The 20,410-nt window shown below is 42.4% G+C and overlaps 1 protein-coding gene across 7 annotated transcripts in view; it reads left to right on the top strand.

The window, feature by feature from the left end:
* Positions 1–20,410, top strand: part of LOC147026950 (caprin-1-like) — a 163,423-nt gene that overhangs the window by 104,330 nt on the left and 38,683 nt on the right. For 3 of the 7 annotated variants that reach the window (XM_085882893.1, XM_085882891.1, XM_085882896.1), the window contains exons 5-7: positions 9,425–9,507; positions 9,955–10,173; positions 20,292–20,395. In XM_085882893.1, the coding sequence (XP_085739019.1) occupies positions 9,425–9,507; positions 9,955–10,173; positions 20,292–20,395 (406 nt within the window). The remainder of the gene's footprint in view (positions 1–9,424; positions 9,508–9,954; positions 10,174–20,291; positions 20,396–20,410) is intronic. The other 4 variants (XM_085882894.1, XM_085882898.1, XM_085882892.1 and 1 more) reach the window with 3 other exon arrangements.

The following is a 20,410-nucleotide window of genomic DNA, read 5'->3' on the forward strand; positions in this document are numbered from 1 at the left end:
GCATGTAATATTAACATGTGTACAAAGTTTGATCGAAATTGACCCAAGGTCAAGGTCAGGGTCACCCAAAACATGAAAAACACACATAAAATACATATTTTTGTTTTACAACATATTTCAAGCCTGATAACGGGATCGTAAAGCTGGTTGAAAAGCAATGTTCCGAGGTATTTTCAAATATTTTCTACGATCAGAATGAAGGCAACAAGCATCGATGATAAGTTGTTGAATGTCACATGGTGGCTTTAAATGAGTTGTGAAAATTTTCAATCTGCTTCCGTTACCATGACAACGCGTGCCTGATCATTGTTATTTGTGATGTCGCGTCATTTTATTAATGTACAAACAAATAAACACCACACATTCCATGACATTACAGCTTGGACCACCACACGGAAAGGTCAACTAATTCGCCAAGTGTCGTGCTAAGCACGATTTTTCATTTGTCTGTCTGTCTGTTAGCAATTTTACGGCAAAACGGTTTTAGCAAACACTATCAAATTTAATCCACAGGTGGGCAATGAACCTTGGATGACCCCATTAACTTTTGGGTCCAATTGGATCAAAGGTCAAGGTCAAGGTCACGAAAAGATCAAAATCGTTTTTGCTCATAATTTTGTCAAAAATGGTTTAATTGACTTCAAACTAAGACTAAAATATTCCTTATTCTATTCCTTATCATCAATATTCAGCTTAAGGATGTATCAAATTTAAATTTGATCCCCAAAATAACTTTATGCCTTAAATGGGTGGGATTTGTTGTGCCTGGCACCACTTGTTTTCATTGTTTTCGTTTGCAAGATCTCGGCTCTTGGAGAAGTGGAATGACAAAATAAAAAGCCATTCTATTGGTATTATGGCAGTGGGACCACGTCTAACTATTGATAGAATGTCAATAGAGGGGTATGGATGGTGATGTCATTTGTCACATGATGCAACAACCTTCACCAAATGTTTCTGCACCTTATGAGCTCCCTTCAAAATTATGTTGTGCAATGGTGCCAGAATCTCCTTGGCATGCTTAGCACCATACGAGCCAAATGATGTTTTATTGCAAAGGCTTTATTTTTCTGTCAGTACCAGTTCCTTGAGGTGATGTGAAATGTTGATACATTTATGAACATGATGTTCGAAAAATTTCCAAAGACGTCTTGAAAGAATAAGGTCTTGTTTTTTTTGTTTGATTTTTGCTGACCATTCAATTGCTCATAGTTTCATTCATAAAATACTCCATGATGAATCTGATGGTTTGGAAAAAATATTTTAATATACAAAATCTAGCCTCTTGGAAGAGCAAGAAAATAGAATAGAACAGAACAGCAGCTGTCTGCCGACACAGAACGACACTCGCCTTCATGATCAAAACCAGTTCTCCATTCAACAGCTATAACACGCTGGAAAGTGGGGGTACCATGCCAAGCGCAGGGTCGAGGGTATCATTTTACCTTCATTAATCATTCAGCATTGAGCATCATTTTACAGTAGAATGAATTCTAGTTCAGTGGCACCAGCAAAAGTTCCTACAACAGGATCCAGGACTGATATTGTCTTGCATTGCTGTAAAAGTGTAAATACTCCCATTGGAGGCACGATGAGGTCTGTGTGACAATCAATACGGATGCACCCAAGACCCAAGGTGAAGGCAGTCCAAAGAAATCTCCATAGACATTGTTGCATTGTGCATACCATTGTCCGGCAGTCCTATGGATTCAAGCACGTTGATCATTGATGGACAGATTCAATCTGGCAATGGTTCAACAAGATACAGTGGGTGCCCACTCTTGGAGAGCCAATTCTGGTGATCTTAGCAATATTCCAAGTGGGTGCTGCAGTGTTACAGAGCTGTTACTGGCCATGTGGACCTCAAACTAAGTTTGAGTAACCTGTTTGTCACTGTCTGGTTGTTTTGTGGTGATTCCAGCGGCTCTTCTGGAATGGATGTTTAGCCCATTTGCAGTCGACTGGCCATTGCTGAAGTGAAACCAAGGGCACCGTTCCTGGATAAAGACCATTCGGTACTTGAGTACTTGAGTACTTGAGTATTTGAGTACTTGAGTACTCAAAATGTACTTGAGCTTTACCTATTGGGCGATTACACGAGCTTGTGGTTGCCCTCAGTTTTGAATATGGGATCTTCCCAACGACGACCACCTTTTTAAAAAATTCAATTTTATTTTATTTTTGTCCACATACCCGTATTTACTTTTAGGCTAATCATCAGATGCTAACATCTTTATATACAGTGCCTTCAGAAAGTATTCACACCCCTTGACTTTTATTACCTCCACCACTGAAGGTGAAGAGGCTATGTTTTCACCCCTGTCTGTTTGTTTGTATGCAGGATATCTCAAAAAGTTGTGGATGGATCCAGATGAAATTTTGTGGACATGTTGGGTGTGTGACAAGGACGAATTTATTCGATTTTGGTTTGTCCCTGATCTACACAAGATACCCCATCGTGACAAAGTGAAAACAAGTTTTTAGAAATTTTTACAATTTAATTAAAAATGAAAAACTGAAATGTCTTGCATCAATAAGTATTCAACCCCCTCAGTCAATTCTTTGTAGAAGTGCCTTTGGCAGTGATTACAGCTTCGATTCTTCTTGGCCATGTCTGTATCAGCTTTGCACATCTGGATTTGGGGATTTTCTCCCATTCTTCCTTGCAGATTTGCTCAAACTCTGTCAAGTTTGATGGGGAGCGACAGTGAACAGCAATCTTTAAGTATTTCCACAGATTCTCAATGGGATTCAAGTCTGGGCTTTGGCCAGGTCACTCAAGGACTTTCACATTCTTGTTCTGAAGCCATTCCAGTGTTCCTTCATTGTTTGGCTTATTCATTGTTTATGGCTCCATTTATTGTTCGCTCTATCCTTTCAAATCTCCCAGTCGCTGCTGCTGAAAAGCATCCTTTAACATGATACTGTCACCACCGTGCTTCACGGGTGATGGGTGATGAGCTGTGCTCGGTTTCTGCGAGGTGTCACACTTTTCATTTCGGCAAAGTAGTTCAATTTTCATCTCATAAGACGACAGAATATTTTGCTTCGTGCTCTTGGAGTCTTCCACGTGCCTTTTTGCAAATTCCAGGTGTGCTGTCACATGCCTTTTTCTCAGGAGTTGCTTCCGTCTGACCACTCTCCCATAAGGCCTAGATTTGTGAAGTGCTGCAGAGATTATTGTCCTTTTCGCAGGTTCTCCCATCTCAGCCAAGGAACTCTGTAGTTCTGTCAGAGTGAGTGGTCATTGGGTTCTTTGTCACCTCCCTGACGAAGGTCCTTCTTGTCCAGTTGCTTAAGGCCCAGTCACACCTTGACGTTTTACCCAGCAATGGCAACGTATCAAAATGTATGTAAAACGCTGGCTTACGCTGAACATTTGATGTTTTTTTTTAAAGATTCGGACGTATTCATAACGAGTTGGTCATATGCATAACATATTAGTAACGGACACAGAACGTTTCGTTGTCTTATAGATAACTTATACCAACGAATGCTTAGCCTGTTGTCGGCGTTCACAACCTATGCCCAACGATAGTCTAACTTATGCATAGCGTGCTGCACGTATCGCCGACGATCACATGGCGTAGCTTATTAAAAGGCTGCTGCACAATGATTCAAATCATAACCGCCGGAGAAATGGAAGTGTCAACATCGCAGTCACACCTTGGCGATCTTGCCAGCGTATGCTGACCTCTGAAAAATGTGTCTAAAACGCTGGCGCACGTCAAATACAGTATGGGTAAGTTTGGTATACGTGAATAGAACGCTAAAGTATGCTATCATACGTCGTAGTAAGTGGAGTACGTCTTGTACTTTTAAACGTGTTAAACATTTTACGACTTACTTGCCGTATGCCTCACACGTTCCGCATGCGATGGGAATAAGTTGTACGCACGATATGCGATCGTTGGCACACGTCGACAAAAGTTACTTGTAAGTTACTCATAAGTCGAAACACGTCAATGTAATGGTTAGCGTCATTGTTCCAGACTCCCTGTTTTTTTTTTTTCTTCGGTATGACGGTGATGTTGACACTTCGATTTCTAGTGCGGGTATAATCTAATATAATTAATAGGCTGCTGCTCAACGATTTAAATCATAACTGCACTAGAAATCGAAGTGTCAACATGACCGTCATACCGAAGAAAAAAAAAATAACAGGGAGTCTGGAACACTGACGCTAACCATTACATTGACGTGTTTCGACTTATGAGTAACTTACAAGTAACTTTTGTCGACGTGTGCCAACGATCGCATATCGTGTGTACAAAACGTTACTCATAGGTTAGAAATAAGTTTCGGGTACGCTAAACATTACCTAGACGTGTTTCGACTTATGATTAACTTACAATTAACGTGTGTCAACGATCGCATAATGTGCCTACAACTTATGGCCAGCGTAGCGGAACTTGTGAGTCATACGCTGGAATAAGTCGTAAAATTTCAAGCATGCTAAAATTTGAGGACAACCGCAAAGTACAACGATGAAAGCCAGCGTACTACGACATATGGCAGTGTTTTTCAGCGTGCTGTCAATGTTTCCAAAACTTACCCATAACGTATTTGACGTGTGCCAGCGTTTTAGACAAATTTTTCAAAAATCGGCATAAGCTGGCAAAATCGTCAAGGTGTGGCTGGGCCTGTAGTTTGGTCAGATGGCCAGCTCCAGGAACAGTCTGGGTAGTTCCATATTCTTTCCATTTCCTCATGATGGAGCTCACTCTACTCTTGAGAACTTTCAACAATCTAGGAATTGTCTAAAACCCTTCCTCAGATCGAGACCTCCTCACAATTATGTCTGAGTTTTACTGACAGTTCCTTGGACTTCATGGAAGTGTTTCTGCTCTGACATGCTCTGTCAATTGTGTCCTTTTATTGAAAGGTGTTTTTCTTTCTAAATCATGTCCATTCAATCTAATTGGCCACAGGTGGACTCCAATCAGGTTGTAGAGACATTTCAAGGATGATCAAAGGAAATTGGATGCACCTGAGCTCAACTTGGAGTGTTTTGGGAAAGGGGTTAAATACCTGTCAGTCAGGTCAGGCCAGATTAGATCTGTGACTTGCTACAGGTATCATGTAAACCTGTACTAACCTGTTCCATGGTCGTGTTGTTGGCGACTAAACCGTCTCCCCCACCAGGTTTTTTGGTGAGGAGGGTGTTTCGATATGGACACCCCGCAGGATTAAAAACAAAACCTGTCAAAGGGCGGAGGTGCGCCTTGGAGGAGGGAGGAGGAGCCATCAACATCTAGTACCCAACTGTGTCTGTGGACGTCGTCCTGCAGTTGGGTTACTTCTTATTAGGAGGTTGGTGGCAGGAGTTGCACTCCGGCCACCGTAAAACCTTCATTCCGCAAAATACAAAAACACAAAGAAATCTGAAAACCCACTCTGCTGAGAGTGGGTTTTCCCTTCGCAGGGCAGCTCACCGGATGACGGGATTGGGGCAAAGTCTTCGGGTTGCTTAAGGTTGGCCACCGTAAAACTTCGGGTTGCTTAAGGTTGGCCACTTAAGGTCTGGCCACCGTAAAACCTTCATTCCACAAAATACAAAAACACAAAGAAATCTGAAAACCCACTCCGTGAGAGTGGGTTTTCCCTTCGCAGGGCAGCTCACCGGATGACGGGATTGGGGCAAAGTCTTTGGGACCCCCAATCTTTGATGATAGGAGGGAAACCACGGGGTAACATTCCCGGGTCAGATTGTGGGAGAATGTGTCGGAGTGGTGCTGAGGTGTCGTCCACCAGACGGCGGTCTCCTTGGGTTAACCTGAGGCGGTCCCTTCGGGTGGGTGCCTGGAATGTCCTATCCCTAAGAGAGGATGATCACCTGTCTCTGTTATCATCTGAGCTCAAGCGTTTAGACATCGGTATTGCATTACTCTCTGCAAGGTTCGGAGACCGGATTGCGGTAAGATCATGGTGGGTGGTTGCACCTACTATTGGTCTGGTCGCTCTGATTGTTACCATTCCCAAGGAGTTGCTGCAGCTGGGTCCAATAAGCTGACTCCAATGATAATTGAGGTAACACCGGTCAACGAGCATATTATGAGAATAAGGATTCGTCACTCCTTAGGTGTCATTTCCCTGGTCTCTGTTTATGCTCTGACAGAGGCGAGTGATCTCACTGTGAAGGATGCATTCTACCATCCTTCAAGACCACCGTCCTTGATGTTGCCGGTGGATGTCTTGGAACTCACCGTAGGGCAAAGAAGAATTTTGTCTCTCAAGGGACACTGGATACCATTGACCAGAGTCGCAAGGCCAGGCAGAATGGCAGAGCTGAGCTATTCAGGGAGCTGAGGCGTAAAACTGTACATGCGCTAAGGGTGGACAAGGAGAACAATGTGCGAGGAATCTTTGAAGGTTAGAGCATCACCTGTGGTCAAGTGGTTCTCGTCCTGCTTACAGGGGAATTCGCGCATTGTGTTCATCCAAGCCCACCCCTCAGTGCACTGCAGTTAGAGCAGAGGGTGGTAGGCTCTTGACAGAGGAGTCCGAAGTGAAGGCCCGCTGGGCCGGTTACTTAGAGCGGTTCTACCAGGCTGATCCACCAGCTGCCGAGTTGGACATCAGGGGTGTTACAATCCCTGTTGCTGACGCTCCAGTCAACTGTGGTCCACTTTCGCTTGTGGAAACACAGGCTGCGGTGAACCGATTGAAATGGGGTAAAGCTCCTTGGATCTGTGGCATCCATGCTGAACTTCTCAAGGCTGGTGGAAATGCTGTACTCGTGTCATTGCATGCAGTTCTGTACTCTGCTTGGAAGACAGGCATCATCCCAACTGACTGGAAGAGGGGCCTTGTTGTCCCACTCTGGAAAAGGAAGGGTGATCGCCAAGACTGCAACAACTACCTAGGGGTGACGCTGCTCTCAGTGCTGGGCAAGGTCTTTGCTCGGATAATTATTGATCGGGTTCGTCACCATCTGCTTGAGCACCAGCGTCCAGAGCAGTCAGGCTTTACACCAAAGAGGTCAATGATTGACCGTATCCTTGCTCTTTGGGTCCTCACCGAATGCAGACGAGAGTTTCGGCAGGGGCTGCTTGCAGCCTATGTTGATCTCTGTAAAGCGTTCGATTCAGTGAATCGGGATGTCCTCTGGAGGATTCTTTGTCTTCGTGGAGTGCCACCAAAACTGATCGATCTGATGTCTGAACTTTACTCTGGTACTGAGAGTGCTGTGAGATGTGGTGGTACCATCTCTGACTTATTTCCAGTTGTTACTGGAGTTCGTCAGGGGTGTGTATTGGCCCCCACACTTTTCAGCACTTGTATGGACTGGATTCTCGGGAGGATGTCAGAGAGGTCAAGCTGCGGTGCATCGTTTGGGAATATCAAGATCTCTGACCTTGATTTCACAGATGATGCAGTCATCTTTGCGGAGACTTTAGATATCCTTTTGGGGGCCCTCGAGGTGCTGAATGAGGAATCGGAGCTGCTGGGATTATTGGTTTCCTCGGTCAAAACTAAGATCCAGGCTTTCAATGACATTTTGGATGCTGCTGTCCTGTCTGTGCCTATTTGTGGTGAGCATGTTGAGGTCGTGCAGAGATTCACTTACCTTGGCAGTGATATTCATGTCTCTGCTGGCTGTGAGTCAGAGGTCAATTGACGTCTGGGCTGGTCCTGGGGAGTCATGGATTCACTGCATAATGGGGTGTGGCACTTCCGGTACCTGTGTGGGAGGACGAAAGTCCGAGTCTTCAGGTCCTTGGTGCTTTCAGTCTTGCTCTATGGATTGCGAGACTTGGACTCTGACCAAGTATCTGAGACAGAGACTTAATTCCTTTGGTACCAGGTCTCTTCAGAGAATCCTTGGCTATTGTTGGTCGAACTTTGTGTCCAACGAGCGGTTGCTGAGAGAGACTTGAATGAGATTAGTTACCTGCATGGTCCGTGAGCGTCAGCTGCGGCTGTATGGACATGTGGCTCGTTTTTCTTGTGCTGATCCTGCTCACCAGATTCTCTCAGCGACGGAATCTCCTGAGTGGAGGAGGCCAATGGGCCGACCACATGCCTCGTGGTTGCAGCAGGTTGATCGGCATCTCAAGGAGATGGGGATGGGCTCGGCATCTGCCTGGGGGAAGGCCAGACGGAGGCCCCTGGAGTACCGGCAAAAAGTGGATGCAGTGACGCGCTGCTCTGGTGCATGCTCCCATACCTGACCTGACCTGACCTGTTGAATACTTATTGATGCAAAACATTTAACCTTTGATTTTAAATTAATTTGTAAAAACGTCTGAAAACATGTTTTCACTTTGTCATAATTGGATATTTTGTGTGGATTGGTGACAAAAAAATTTAAATTTAACCCATTTTAAATTCAGGCTGTAACACAACAAAATGTGACAAAAGTCAAATGGTGTGAATACTTTCTTAAGGCACTTTCGACCGATGTAGTTGAAATCTGGTTTTTTTTGCAAGAGTCGTGGCCTTTGAGAGTTTCCTCCACAGTGAAGGAATACATACCGATTTACATCTCGGGCCTGGATTTCGATCTTGTTTTGAATGTATATTTTATTTAATTTTTTTGCATTTTTATTTGTTATTTTTTGCTCTCAAACATTTTCCAGCAGACTATCATTAAAAACTTTTTTTTTCTTATTTTAAATATGCAAGGTGTAAGGCTCGTAACGGATCTGTTACTAATGCACAAACACGTGCATATACTGATGAGACGTACACTTAACACAGCCACTGAGCTTGGGTGAAGTGCCATCACTTCTCAAGATACTCTGGGTACGAGCGACATCATGACAATGGAGCCGCTTTTCTCAGCAGAGCATTTCCTCGTGACGAATTTCCTCCTCCCCATGGATGCCAACCATTGGGGATTATCTGTGATCTTTCCTTTTAAATGTTGAGCATCAAGCAAGGAAGTAGCATGCACCATTATTTACCTCCTTGAAGTTTTGGCTTCCCCACCCTTGTCTCCCTGGAGAAAAATGTGGCCCCTCGGGTTTATGGAGATTTGAATAGTGGCCGGCAAAATGGCCACGAGGATGCATGGAGGTTTGAACAGCGGCTGGTAAACTGGCTGCATGGGTTCCAAGGGTTAAAGTCTTCAGTATGACTCAGCTGGGGTTCAAACCACCGACCTCCAAGACTCAGAGCAGACGCTCTAACTATTACACCACCGAGTCTGGTGTAAATGGATGAATAGAGCACGTACAACATTTTTTTACACATTTGTTACATTTCAGTCTGTAAATCACTTGAGTTTGGGGTTCCAGTTTTGGAAAAGTACTTGTACCTCTAAAATTTTACTGCATTTTTTTTTTTAAGCTTTCTTCGTTAAATAAACAGTAAATTACATTGTGATCAATGAGACATTGATTTTTTTTGGTCAGTAATCTTCACCATGTGATATGTTATTGTGCTTTGCCAACCTGTGATGTTTATTTATTTATTGCAGTTTTGGAGTGCTGATGGAAAAGGCCTCACGCCATTTATGGGACCTTCTTGAGGGAAAGGACAAAAAAGTTGGCAGCACAACTTGTAAGTTTTAGCTTTCTGTTTTGATGAACGTACATTCCTTCGTGTTTTCTTGGAAATGTGATTGTGGCTTGGGAGGCGTTGTTTTCATCGCTTCCATTATTAATCGTGCTTGTACTTATTTTGCACGGTGTCACAGGACAAGCCGATTTATGCATCTTCATGCAGAATTTTTTTAAATGGTCATCTCCTTTTAAAATTTCTTTTATCTATTTATTTATTTTATTTTAAGCTTCAGTTCTAGAGATGGCAATATTTTATGGAAATAAAAACCAAAACAAGAGGTTTGTTAAGAGTGACCTTGGTGCTTTTCCTGCAGAATATGCAGCATGTTGGCTCACCCATGATGCAAGTTTGATCCAAGAATTTTAACTTGTCTGGCAGATAAAAGGGCTCTTGCTATCGAATAAGCCACCAAAAAATCTCTTCATCTACTTTCTTGTTCCTCAGACAAACACCTCAAGACAGTTTTGGACAAAATCCGTGATTGTGGCTACTTTGCACGGGTGAGGGTGATGGAAAATGGCATCGCAACGGATGAAACCATGCCTGTACCTGCGGAAGAACTTGATGTGCAAACCAAGCCGGAAGAAGTGTCGGAGGCGGTGGACAGAGAAATTCCTTTGACTACACCTGAGCCCGAGCCTGCACTGCCTTCTGCTGAAGTCGGTAATTTCTGATCAAACAATGAGAGAGTTTGGGATTTGGGCATTGCAGTCACGCTTAAGGTTTATTTGTTTAACCACAGTATCTTTCTTTTGTTTGTTGTTGAGTATTGTTGATGTTGTTCATCTGACGTTTGAGACTTTGCAGGTTAGCTCAATGACATGAAGTTCATCTGTCAGTCGTTTCTTCGGGAATTGATTCCTGACAATTTGATACAGCTACAAACTATCGTTTCAGCACTTCACTTGGAGGGTGTTGCATCATGAAGTGAATACTCATTTGATGCGATAAATCCAGGTTGTGCCAAGTGTTGGTGATAACATTATCATTTGAATAAGTTAATAAACTTTATCATCTGACCCTTCCCAAAGTATTTGCTGTGAAGTCCCAAAGAAATTCCACCTTCGTTCAATTCTGAATTTCTGCCCCTATGGCTACAATCTTGAAAAATGACACTTTTATTTGAATTATGAGCTGTGGCACCATTGGAGAATGCATGCACAACTCTGCTCAATTGAAGGATGTTTCTGTTTCACGAAAAGGAATCAAGGCGCATAAGACAAGGCGCATAGAATACACTCGTTGGTGTGATGAAGTTTGTTTGACTCCACTTCCTCACTGCTTCAAATCCACGCATGTGAATAGTGTGGCATGTCCTTGCTTCCATGGATATCACATCTCAATGTATTTGCCATGGCTAGTTTTTGCAGGAGAATCATCTGTTAAGATCTTGAAATTGTCCTCTGCATTCTTTGGCATGACGATGTACGCAGCTTGTTTTCTTTGAACCGATTGGTGAAGCTCCATGAACTTTTTCTTTATTGTGCAGCACAAGTGTGTGGGGGGTGGGGGGGGCCGTGGGGGGGGTGGTGTGTCGTCATTGGCTGAGAGAGATTAGGGCAGTAATTTTTTGAATTTGTTCAGGGTGCCGGTAACAGCTTGCCTGCTCTTCACGAAGGATACCGTGCATGGGATCTTTAACATCTACCAACTAATGCTGGCATATGGGATTCCCAGTTTAACTTCCATCCGAGGGATGGTACATTGGTGAATCACCCTGCCTGTGAAACATCGGGGATTACAGTTTATCGGTGCGCCGAGATTCAAACCCAGACTGGACCGCTTAGATGTGTTTGTGTACCCCTGGCCATCCTGCCAGTCCAACTGCATGAACCGATATGCACATTGAAGGAATGAATGCCTTCAATTGACCTGTCAGTTCTGCAAAATGGTGTTGTTTGCTTTTTTTTTTTTTTTTTTTAAATACACGCAATCCTGTTTGTGAAGGAAAACTTTCTGACAAACCCACCTCTCCAGAATGTAATTTGGTCACATGTGGAAACAGTCATTCAAGCTGTTAACTCTCCTAAACATTGAAAATAATTTGTGAACTGGAGAAGTTGATATCTCAAGTTGTACAAGGAACCTCTGCGCAGAAGAAGCCTAATGGCCCATACTCCTTTCACCATATCTCCATCACACCAATTCAATCAGATTATTATGTCTCATTCACTGCAACTCTTTATCGTACTCACCATCTACTTTTGCTTCAAGCTTTTCCGTTATATCATTTGAACTCTTAGCATTGGTGTATAATAGTTTTATTTTACTTTTCTCTTCCTGTAATAAATCTCTCTTTTTTTGCAATCATGTTATCAGTTGTTCCTCCATTTTTAACCTCTCCACTCTCTCCTCTCTACCCTTAAATATACTCCATAATTACCTCCTCAATTTCCACTGGATTTTGTAACAATTTTAGGATAACTACCTGTTTATAGTGGCCCTTTTTGATCGTTTTTGTGATTGAGAAGGATTTTGCCCAAGTGGTATTGGAAATCATGGCCAAACGTGGTGATATACTTGTATGTTTGGTAGCTGTACAATGTCAAGCAGTAGGGTAATTGTTTTGTTAAAACCTCTGGAATAGTTTTGAAATTACAGCCTGTGCAAATTTTTTTTTTCTCTCCAAAATAAGATGCGTTTGTATTGGTGTTTTTTTCGAGGTTGATGGCATTTTAATGAGTAGAGAGCAAGGTGTTCGGTAACTGTTTTGCCGTCGAATATTAAAATGCCGGCAAAATGCAGTTTAAAGCTATCCCGTGAGGACTCCTCTGCGCAAATCCCACTCCATTATTATTGGGTCATTGATACATTTGTATGACATCACGAACAAAACCAACGCATGTGGATGAGAAGCCCAGGTGTTTGTTATTCAGGTAAATTAAAAATGTAGACACATAACTAACAGAAGCAGAAATATCATGCCTTTCCAGCGGGCAATTTACAGGGAAAAATATTTTTTAAATAAAAAGAGTGACCTCTCGTTTTTAATGTTTGTGCCTTATTTCTGTCATTCACAAGTACATGAATCCAATGTGACGTGGCCTTTAATAAATTTAACAGGTTTCACCATAGACTATACAATCGGAACCGATGGGTATATTAATTTATTTTGATTCATATGCTGCTGCAGATCAAATGTCCTGTGATGTGATGTGATGTCCTGTTTAGAACTTTAATGCTTTTTTTAATGTTATGTCACATATGTGAATATCACTATCCATGGCCTTAATATGTAGTAATTTTTCTAAGGCCTTAGAAGTCATGCTTCTGATTCTTTAATGGGAACAATTATTCCCACATCCTAGTGGGGGTTGGCTGAGGAAAGTGTTTGTTTGCCCCAAGTCTTTCATGAACCAGGTAGCCAGGCCGGATGGTTGACAAAGTAGTTCGGGCAGGAATTTGGAATTTGGCCATGGTGCCAGCGAAAGCTCGCTTACTTTTCATGATGGACACTATGGGATGTCCACCAACCAATGCTGACAGATGGGACACCAGTTTAATATCCATCCGAGGGACGGCATACACATTGATGAATCACCCTGCCTGTGAAAAACTGGGATGACAGTTTATAGCTGAGTCAGGATTCAAACCCAGGCGAAACATCTTGCATTCCTGACCCAAAATTTTCAGCCTCCTTGATGTCATATTTTCTTTTGAGCATATAACTTAAGATAAATATCGTTACAACTAACACTAACAAAAACCTGAAATAGAAATTCATTTGCATTAATCGATTTTACTTGATGCTAAATAAATACGAAATCAACAAGAAAAAGAGCAATCAGAGATTGCAGACCCTAGCCAGGACTTGTTTTGTGTACTGGTGCGTTACGTAATTAGTCAGGCATCATTAGAACTGTCAATTTATAACTGTAGGCAGTGATGACTGGGCACCAAGTCATCCAGCTTTGATGCAACCCTGCTTTGATTAGACACCTGACCCTGACCCTGACCCATGACGTTTTAAAAAAATATTATTCAATTAAATACAGAATGGGATTAAAATATATTCAATTCAAATCAAATGAAAGACCAAATCGGTACAGTCCTGCATTGGAGTCATCAGAAAGAACCCAAACAAGCAAAAAGCAAAGATGAAGTCATCAGGAGGAACCTGGATAGGATTTACATTTCACCTGCTAGTCCCCTACCCTCAAACCCATCCAGACACAGCCAAGTGAGCCTTTAACAAAAATTTTTTTTTTTAACAAAATCATGAAGAACCCAGATCAAAATAAATAAATAAATTCTGGCTGCCAGACTGTGTCTGATCAAGTTGAAATTTAAAACATATATTCCTCATCACTACTAGATTATAACTGTGAAGTTTAATGTCGATTGATTAAGCGGTTTCCAAGAAAACATTATTTAATATTTTTCTTTAATCCAATAGGGCCATTAAACTATGTGACCTATCAATTATTCCTTGACAAACTTATACACCCAAGGCTTGGGGAACATTTGTGTGAAGTTTCCCCTCGATCTGTCCAGCCATTCTGGAGAATATTTTTAGGTTTTTGGGTAAATCCAATATGGCTGCCAAACCATGCGACTTATGATATGACATCATATGTGTGAACCTTTTGTTCCTCATGGATAGGCGGTCATACTTATGACACCTTTTTTCTTGTGTACACTACGTCAGCATCGTGTCCAATTTCAGGTCAGAGTTGCTTCCTTTGTTGGTCTCAACAGGGGATGCGAGACTATTGCAGTGCATGCTGTCTGGCTGTCTGTCTTGGTATATTTTCGCTTTTAACATATTTTTCTCTGCAAACGCTCGGCCAATTAGAAACCACATGCCTCGACTCTAATTAGGCCAAGCGAGCCTGACGCACGACGTGGTCTTTATTTATGCGAGGTGTTGAGAACCACAACAACCAATTAATCCTTCAATGGGCCTTTTCTAATCAATAAGGAGAACCATGCCAACCAGAATTCACCCCAATACCAAGTACATTTAATCAGAACAATGGTGACTGGAAAGAATATGCAAGAAGCAAGCAATAGTATATAAAAGATGCAACTAATACTATTCCCTTACCCACTACCGATACTTGTGCCCACGGACCAACAAACAAACGGGACCTGCAGATGCCTTCTCGGGTCCAGTCACATCACGGTGGAGCAGACAGATGGAATTAACAGGACAGAAGAAAATCCCGGTTAAACCCAGCAGGTTCCCTCAGGAGATCGTCAGTTCCTGCTACTTGTCAGGGACAAACTGCTTCCTTGTCCCATGTAGCTCAGTCCGTGAGGAGAGGAGAGGATGTAGTTCTGGTGCTGGCGTGTCTTTCCTGACAGCGAAGAAATGCAGCTTTCCTTCAAGGTGATTGTGGGTGGCTCCTCCCTTTCCTCAGCGCACTCGCCTTTATCACCTCCAGCTCATGCATCACACATGACCTCCAGCGCCGTGCCCCTCCTCGCTCACTTACCCATTGGTGGTTGTCGTGGTCTGGGAGTGGGGAGGCCCCTCCCAGTGTGACCACTCCTCATTTTCATAAATGCCAAGGCGAGCCAATGAAAAAAGCCAAGAATTCACAAGGTTTCGGAAAAGCGATGATGATAGAAAACCAAGACGCCAAGGTGAACAACGAATAGCCAAGATCTTGTGAAAAAAGCCAACGAGTGGTCACACTGTTCCCCAACCCTTCACCCCGATGTCCTGAGGTGAGTTGAAGGGCCATGACTAAAGGCACCTTTGCACTTCTCCATCAATACTAGTGCACTGGCTTAGCAAAATGCTGGAGATATTTAATATGATTACAGAGGTAAAACAGAAAAAGTGGCCAAAAGGGTTGATAATTCAAGGTACACACACACACACACACACACACACACACACACACACACACACACACACACACACACACACACACACACACACACACACACACACTGGGTGTGCACTGCCGCTCACCACGTCGCCACAGGGCGAATCCCCCTTACCTGTGGCTAATATTTTAAACCACCCATTAGCCACTGTGGCTAATCCATGTTTTAGTGTTTTTTTTTTTTTTTTACCAGTTTTGGACGAATTTTGGGTGATTTTAGCACAGAATTCAACCTTCGTCGAGACGGCCGCCATTTTGTATGTTTTGATTACGGGATTCACTCGTGATTTCGTACAAGCTTATATCTACTATACTAAAAAAATAGAATATGTTTGTATGTATGTGTGTTTGTTTGTTTGTTCGTCCTTTATAGGCAGCCGAACCGTTGGATGGAATGAGATGAAACTTGGCATGAGTGATCCTTGGGACATGAGAACGGACATGGTGGGGGGGGGGGGGCTCAAGTTCAAAGTCAAAGGTCAAGGGGTCGAGGTCACCGGGTAACTTCAATTTCTCGATTTCATCCGATCGAGACGGGACCAACGCCATTCGACATATAATCAAAATTAAATGACACAGTTGATTGACAACATTCACTTCCGACTTCCGGTTTTCGAGTTATGACGTCATAAATTGACTAAACGTCAATTTTTCATGCTTGTTTGTCCTTTATAGATGGCCAAACCGTTGGATAGAATGACATTAAACTTGGCATATGTGATCCTTGGGAACGGACATAAGGGGATCAAGGTCAAGGTCAAAGGTCATGGGGCCAAGGTCACCGGATAACGTCAATTTCTCAATTTCATCCGATCGAGACGGGACCAACGCCATTCAACAGATAACTGTACCCGCCCATGGGCGGGTACTTTGCTAGTATATACTAATTTTAGTTGTTTTAAACTAGTTTCTAGTAAAAAAAAAATCGACCAAAATTACGCATGATTCCCATGATTCTCGTCTCAAAATTTTATTTAAATTTTTTTGAAAAATTTTTTTTTTCTGGAATGATTCGGTGCTACATGCTTCGTTGGGTCAGTGGTTGCCAGGTGAGTTTTGACACAATCAGTAGTAGGACGAGTTTGTTTGGATGAGTGAGTTTGATGGGTGACTTTGGTTGGTTGGATGAGTGAAGTTGATGGGTGAGATTGGTTGTATGAGTGAGTTTGATGTGTGACATTGGTTGGAAGTGTGAGTTTGATGTGTGACATTGGTTGGAAGTGTGAGTTTGATGTGTGAGATTGGTTGGATGAGTGAAGTTGTTGGGTGAGATTGGTTGGATGAGTGAGTTTGACTGGCATGAGGTTGGTCCAATCCTGGTCCACAACCACCCCCATCCCCCACCACCCCCATCCCCCACCACCACCTATTAAAGGCACAACGACCATAACACACCACACACCACACACCACACACCACACACCACACACCACACACCACACACCACACACCACACACCACACACCACACACCACACACCACACCACCACACACCACACCACCACACACCACACCACCACACCACCACACCACCACACCACCCCACCACCCCACCACACCACCACACCACCACACCACCCACCACCATCCCTCACAATCACCACCTCCCTTGATGGTCGTTCATTCAACCAATCTCACACGTCAAACTCACTCATCCAACCAACCTCACCCATCAAACTCACACGTCCGCCTTGAAATTAACTTATTATTTCATATTGCTAAAAAAAAACTTTTGAATAAAATATGTAGCTATTTCCTTTCTTCTGTGGCTAATCATTCTAAACCTGGATTAGCCACAGTGGCTAATTCCTTTTGAAAGCCAGAGCACACCCAGACACACACACACACACACACACACACACACACACACACACACACACACACACACACACACACACACACTTGTGTGATGACCTCCAAGGATTAATCGATCCTTCGTATGCATTTCAGATAAGGGGGAAGTAATGAAATGTAATATCAGATATGCGTGGCTATTACGTTCAGAAAGGCACTGAACCTTCCATTATATGTGTTTGGACTTATAAACCCCTTTGCCACCATTTATTTCATGTCATTTTTTTTCTGAATTATCTGTCAATGTTTCTTTTTAAACTGCTTGCTCGACCTTGCAGTATGGGTTTGGTGGGAAAAGAAACGAGCACCCTCAAACAGCAGTTGATTCACCTCAGGAAACTTCTGGTGTGGCCATTGTAACTGGTGTAGCTGTCATGATGTAGCTGTTGCGGCAGGGTTGCCCTGCCCACCATGCCAATCAGTGGCCAATGGGCAGTGAGGGAAGTGGAGAAGGGTGCATGCCTCATCAAGACACCCTTGCTCTAAATGATAAAATGCTGGCATGCCATGAGAGGGAGGTGGAGTTTTGCCTTTGTCTTGGTGCTGCTGGCTGCATCTAAGCTTGCGAGAGAAAACTGCTGCATCAGGCCTTGCCGAATGAGCTGCATATGTTTTCAGCAGCATGGAAGCATTTCTTCCCTCAGCCAGTAGCATGGAACGATTGTTCAACCCCTCATCGGTACTGAGACATCTTGCCAGGCTCTACCTCTGGGTTTGCCTTACATTCTTCATTGTCTTGTGAATTCCCCTATATCTAATTTTTGTGGTCTTGGGGTGGATTCTGCTTGTCCTGGCTGCTTCGTTTGGTGGTTTAGGCTGGTTGCAGGGAAATTGGGTTGCAGTTTAGACCGCTTTGATTGCGTCACTTGACCTCACGATTTGCTCGGCCGAATTGAGTGGAGGCATGGGCATTTATCATTGTGACACCCGGCTAATTCCGTGGCTGTAATGTAGCAAATATGCCTGGAAACTTGCTTGGGGCAGTGGATGTAGCTGGCAGTTGCTGTCACTTTGACGTGACCCATGAGACTCAAACTGGGCAACCAGAACAGACCTGTGAATCTACAGGTAGTGGACAAAAAAATGGAAACACCTGGGTAAATGAGGGATACCAAGTATATTGAAAGTAAGGGTTTCCACACAGGTGTGGCCCATGTGTTAATGAAGCAAATACCATTGCAGCTTGCTTAGTCATGTATAAAAATTCTGTACAGGCCTGGTTGCCTATAATTATGGCTAGCATGGCTACAAGAGAAGACCTCATTGACTTTGAAAGAGGGTTGATTTGATTGATGGGGTGCATTTGACAGGAGCTTCAGTGATGAAGACCGTTCAACTCGCTGATGTTTCACGAGCAACGGTATCTGAGGTGATGTTGGTATGGAACTCCGAGGGAACAACATCATCATGAAAGGGAAACGGTGGGCGGAAGCACATACTCCAGGATCATGATCTATCCGTGCATGAATTCACCATGCAAGGCAAAGCAGGCAAACAACTGCTGATCAATTGACTAAATTTCAACCTGGGGCGTGAGCAACCATTTTCATTAAAAACTGTCTTCTGAGAACTCCACAGAGCTGGATACCATAGTTGGGTTACAGTGCACAAACCGCTCATCACACCTGGCAATGCACTTTTGCGGGTCCAGTGGTGCAAAGAGCACCGGCAATGGACTACTGAACAATGGCGAAATGAGATATGGTCAGATGAATCATCCTTCACGATGTTCTTGCCAAGCGGACGAGTGCACATGTGGTGCCAATCTTAAGAACTACAACCGTGAGTGCTTGGTTCCAGCAGTGAAGGGTTCTGGTGGTTCTGTAATGTTGTGGGGCACATTTTCTTGGCATGGTTTGCGTGCAGTCATTCCCCCAGAAGACGAGATCATTGCCATTCGCTACTTAATGGTACCGAGTGATCATCTTCACCCCATGTTGCAGCATTTTTTTCTTCCGGGATGACAATGCTCCCATCCACAGAGCATGAATGGTCACCCATTGGTTTGATTAGCATGACACTGATGATATATGTATGTATATATATATATATATATATATATATATATATATATATATATATATATATATATATATATATATATATATATATATATGTATATATATATATATATATATATATATATGTATATATATATATATATATATATGTATATATATATGTATATATATATATATATATATATATATATGTATATGTATATATATATATATATATATATATATATATATATATATATATATGTATATGTATATGTATATATATATATATATATGTATATGTATATGTATATGTATATATATATATATATATATATATATATATATATATATATATATATATATATATATATATATATATATATATATATACACATGTCATGGCCTCAGTCACCAGATCTGAACCCAATCGAACATTTATTGGATATTTTGAGACGACACCTGAAACAGCATTTTCTACCTCCATCAAACAGGTGAGTTGATTGACTCTCTCGTTGAAGAGTTGTGCCGCATCCCTCCTGTAGAATTCCAGTCGCTGGTGGACTCTATGCCACAGTGCATGCAGGCCCTGTGTGGTGGCCCAATGCCTGATTAAGTGACTTTACATTGGTGTTTCCTTTTTCTTTTTTTTTCTTTTGTCCATTACCTATGTATTCTCCCCGAAGTGTTCCACATCATTGTTGATGTGATATAATGGCAGTTTTGTCACAAACATAATTGCTCTATTGCATGAACGTCATCATGTTTAAAATGCATAAAGTTGTTGCTTCAAGTTGTTAAAAATCAGTTTTGTGATTGTTCATTTTAATTTGATCATTCTGATGTGTTGGTAAAGGAGGACTCCATAAGGTTATTGTTCATGCAATATAATGAAAGTAGGATTGAATTCTCTTCATTTGTAAAGCTGTTAATCTTATCTTGAAGATTTAATTGACAATTACTTGGTCCATATGAGAAGCTCATTTTGAGAGCAATTCATACATGTTAGGCAGCTTAACTCAGTCATGTTTGATGGTTTTTATTTTGTTACCTGATGCATTGTTTTCACTTTCTCTTTTTTGTTTTACAGCAGAAACTGAAGCAATTGATGAATTTGACACTTCTTGCCAACCTTGTGAGGTAGCACATCTTTTTGCAACATATTTGTATGCAAATCGCGCTGAAATTACTGAGGTACGGACAAGCCCA

Source organism: Eptatretus burgeri, chromosome 5, assembly GCF_056783735.1.
Source record: "Eptatretus burgeri isolate ZD-2024b chromosome 5, Ebu_testis_v1, whole genome shotgun sequence".
Lineage (NCBI taxonomy): Eukaryota > Metazoa > Chordata > Myxini > Myxiniformes > Myxinidae > Eptatretus > Eptatretus burgeri.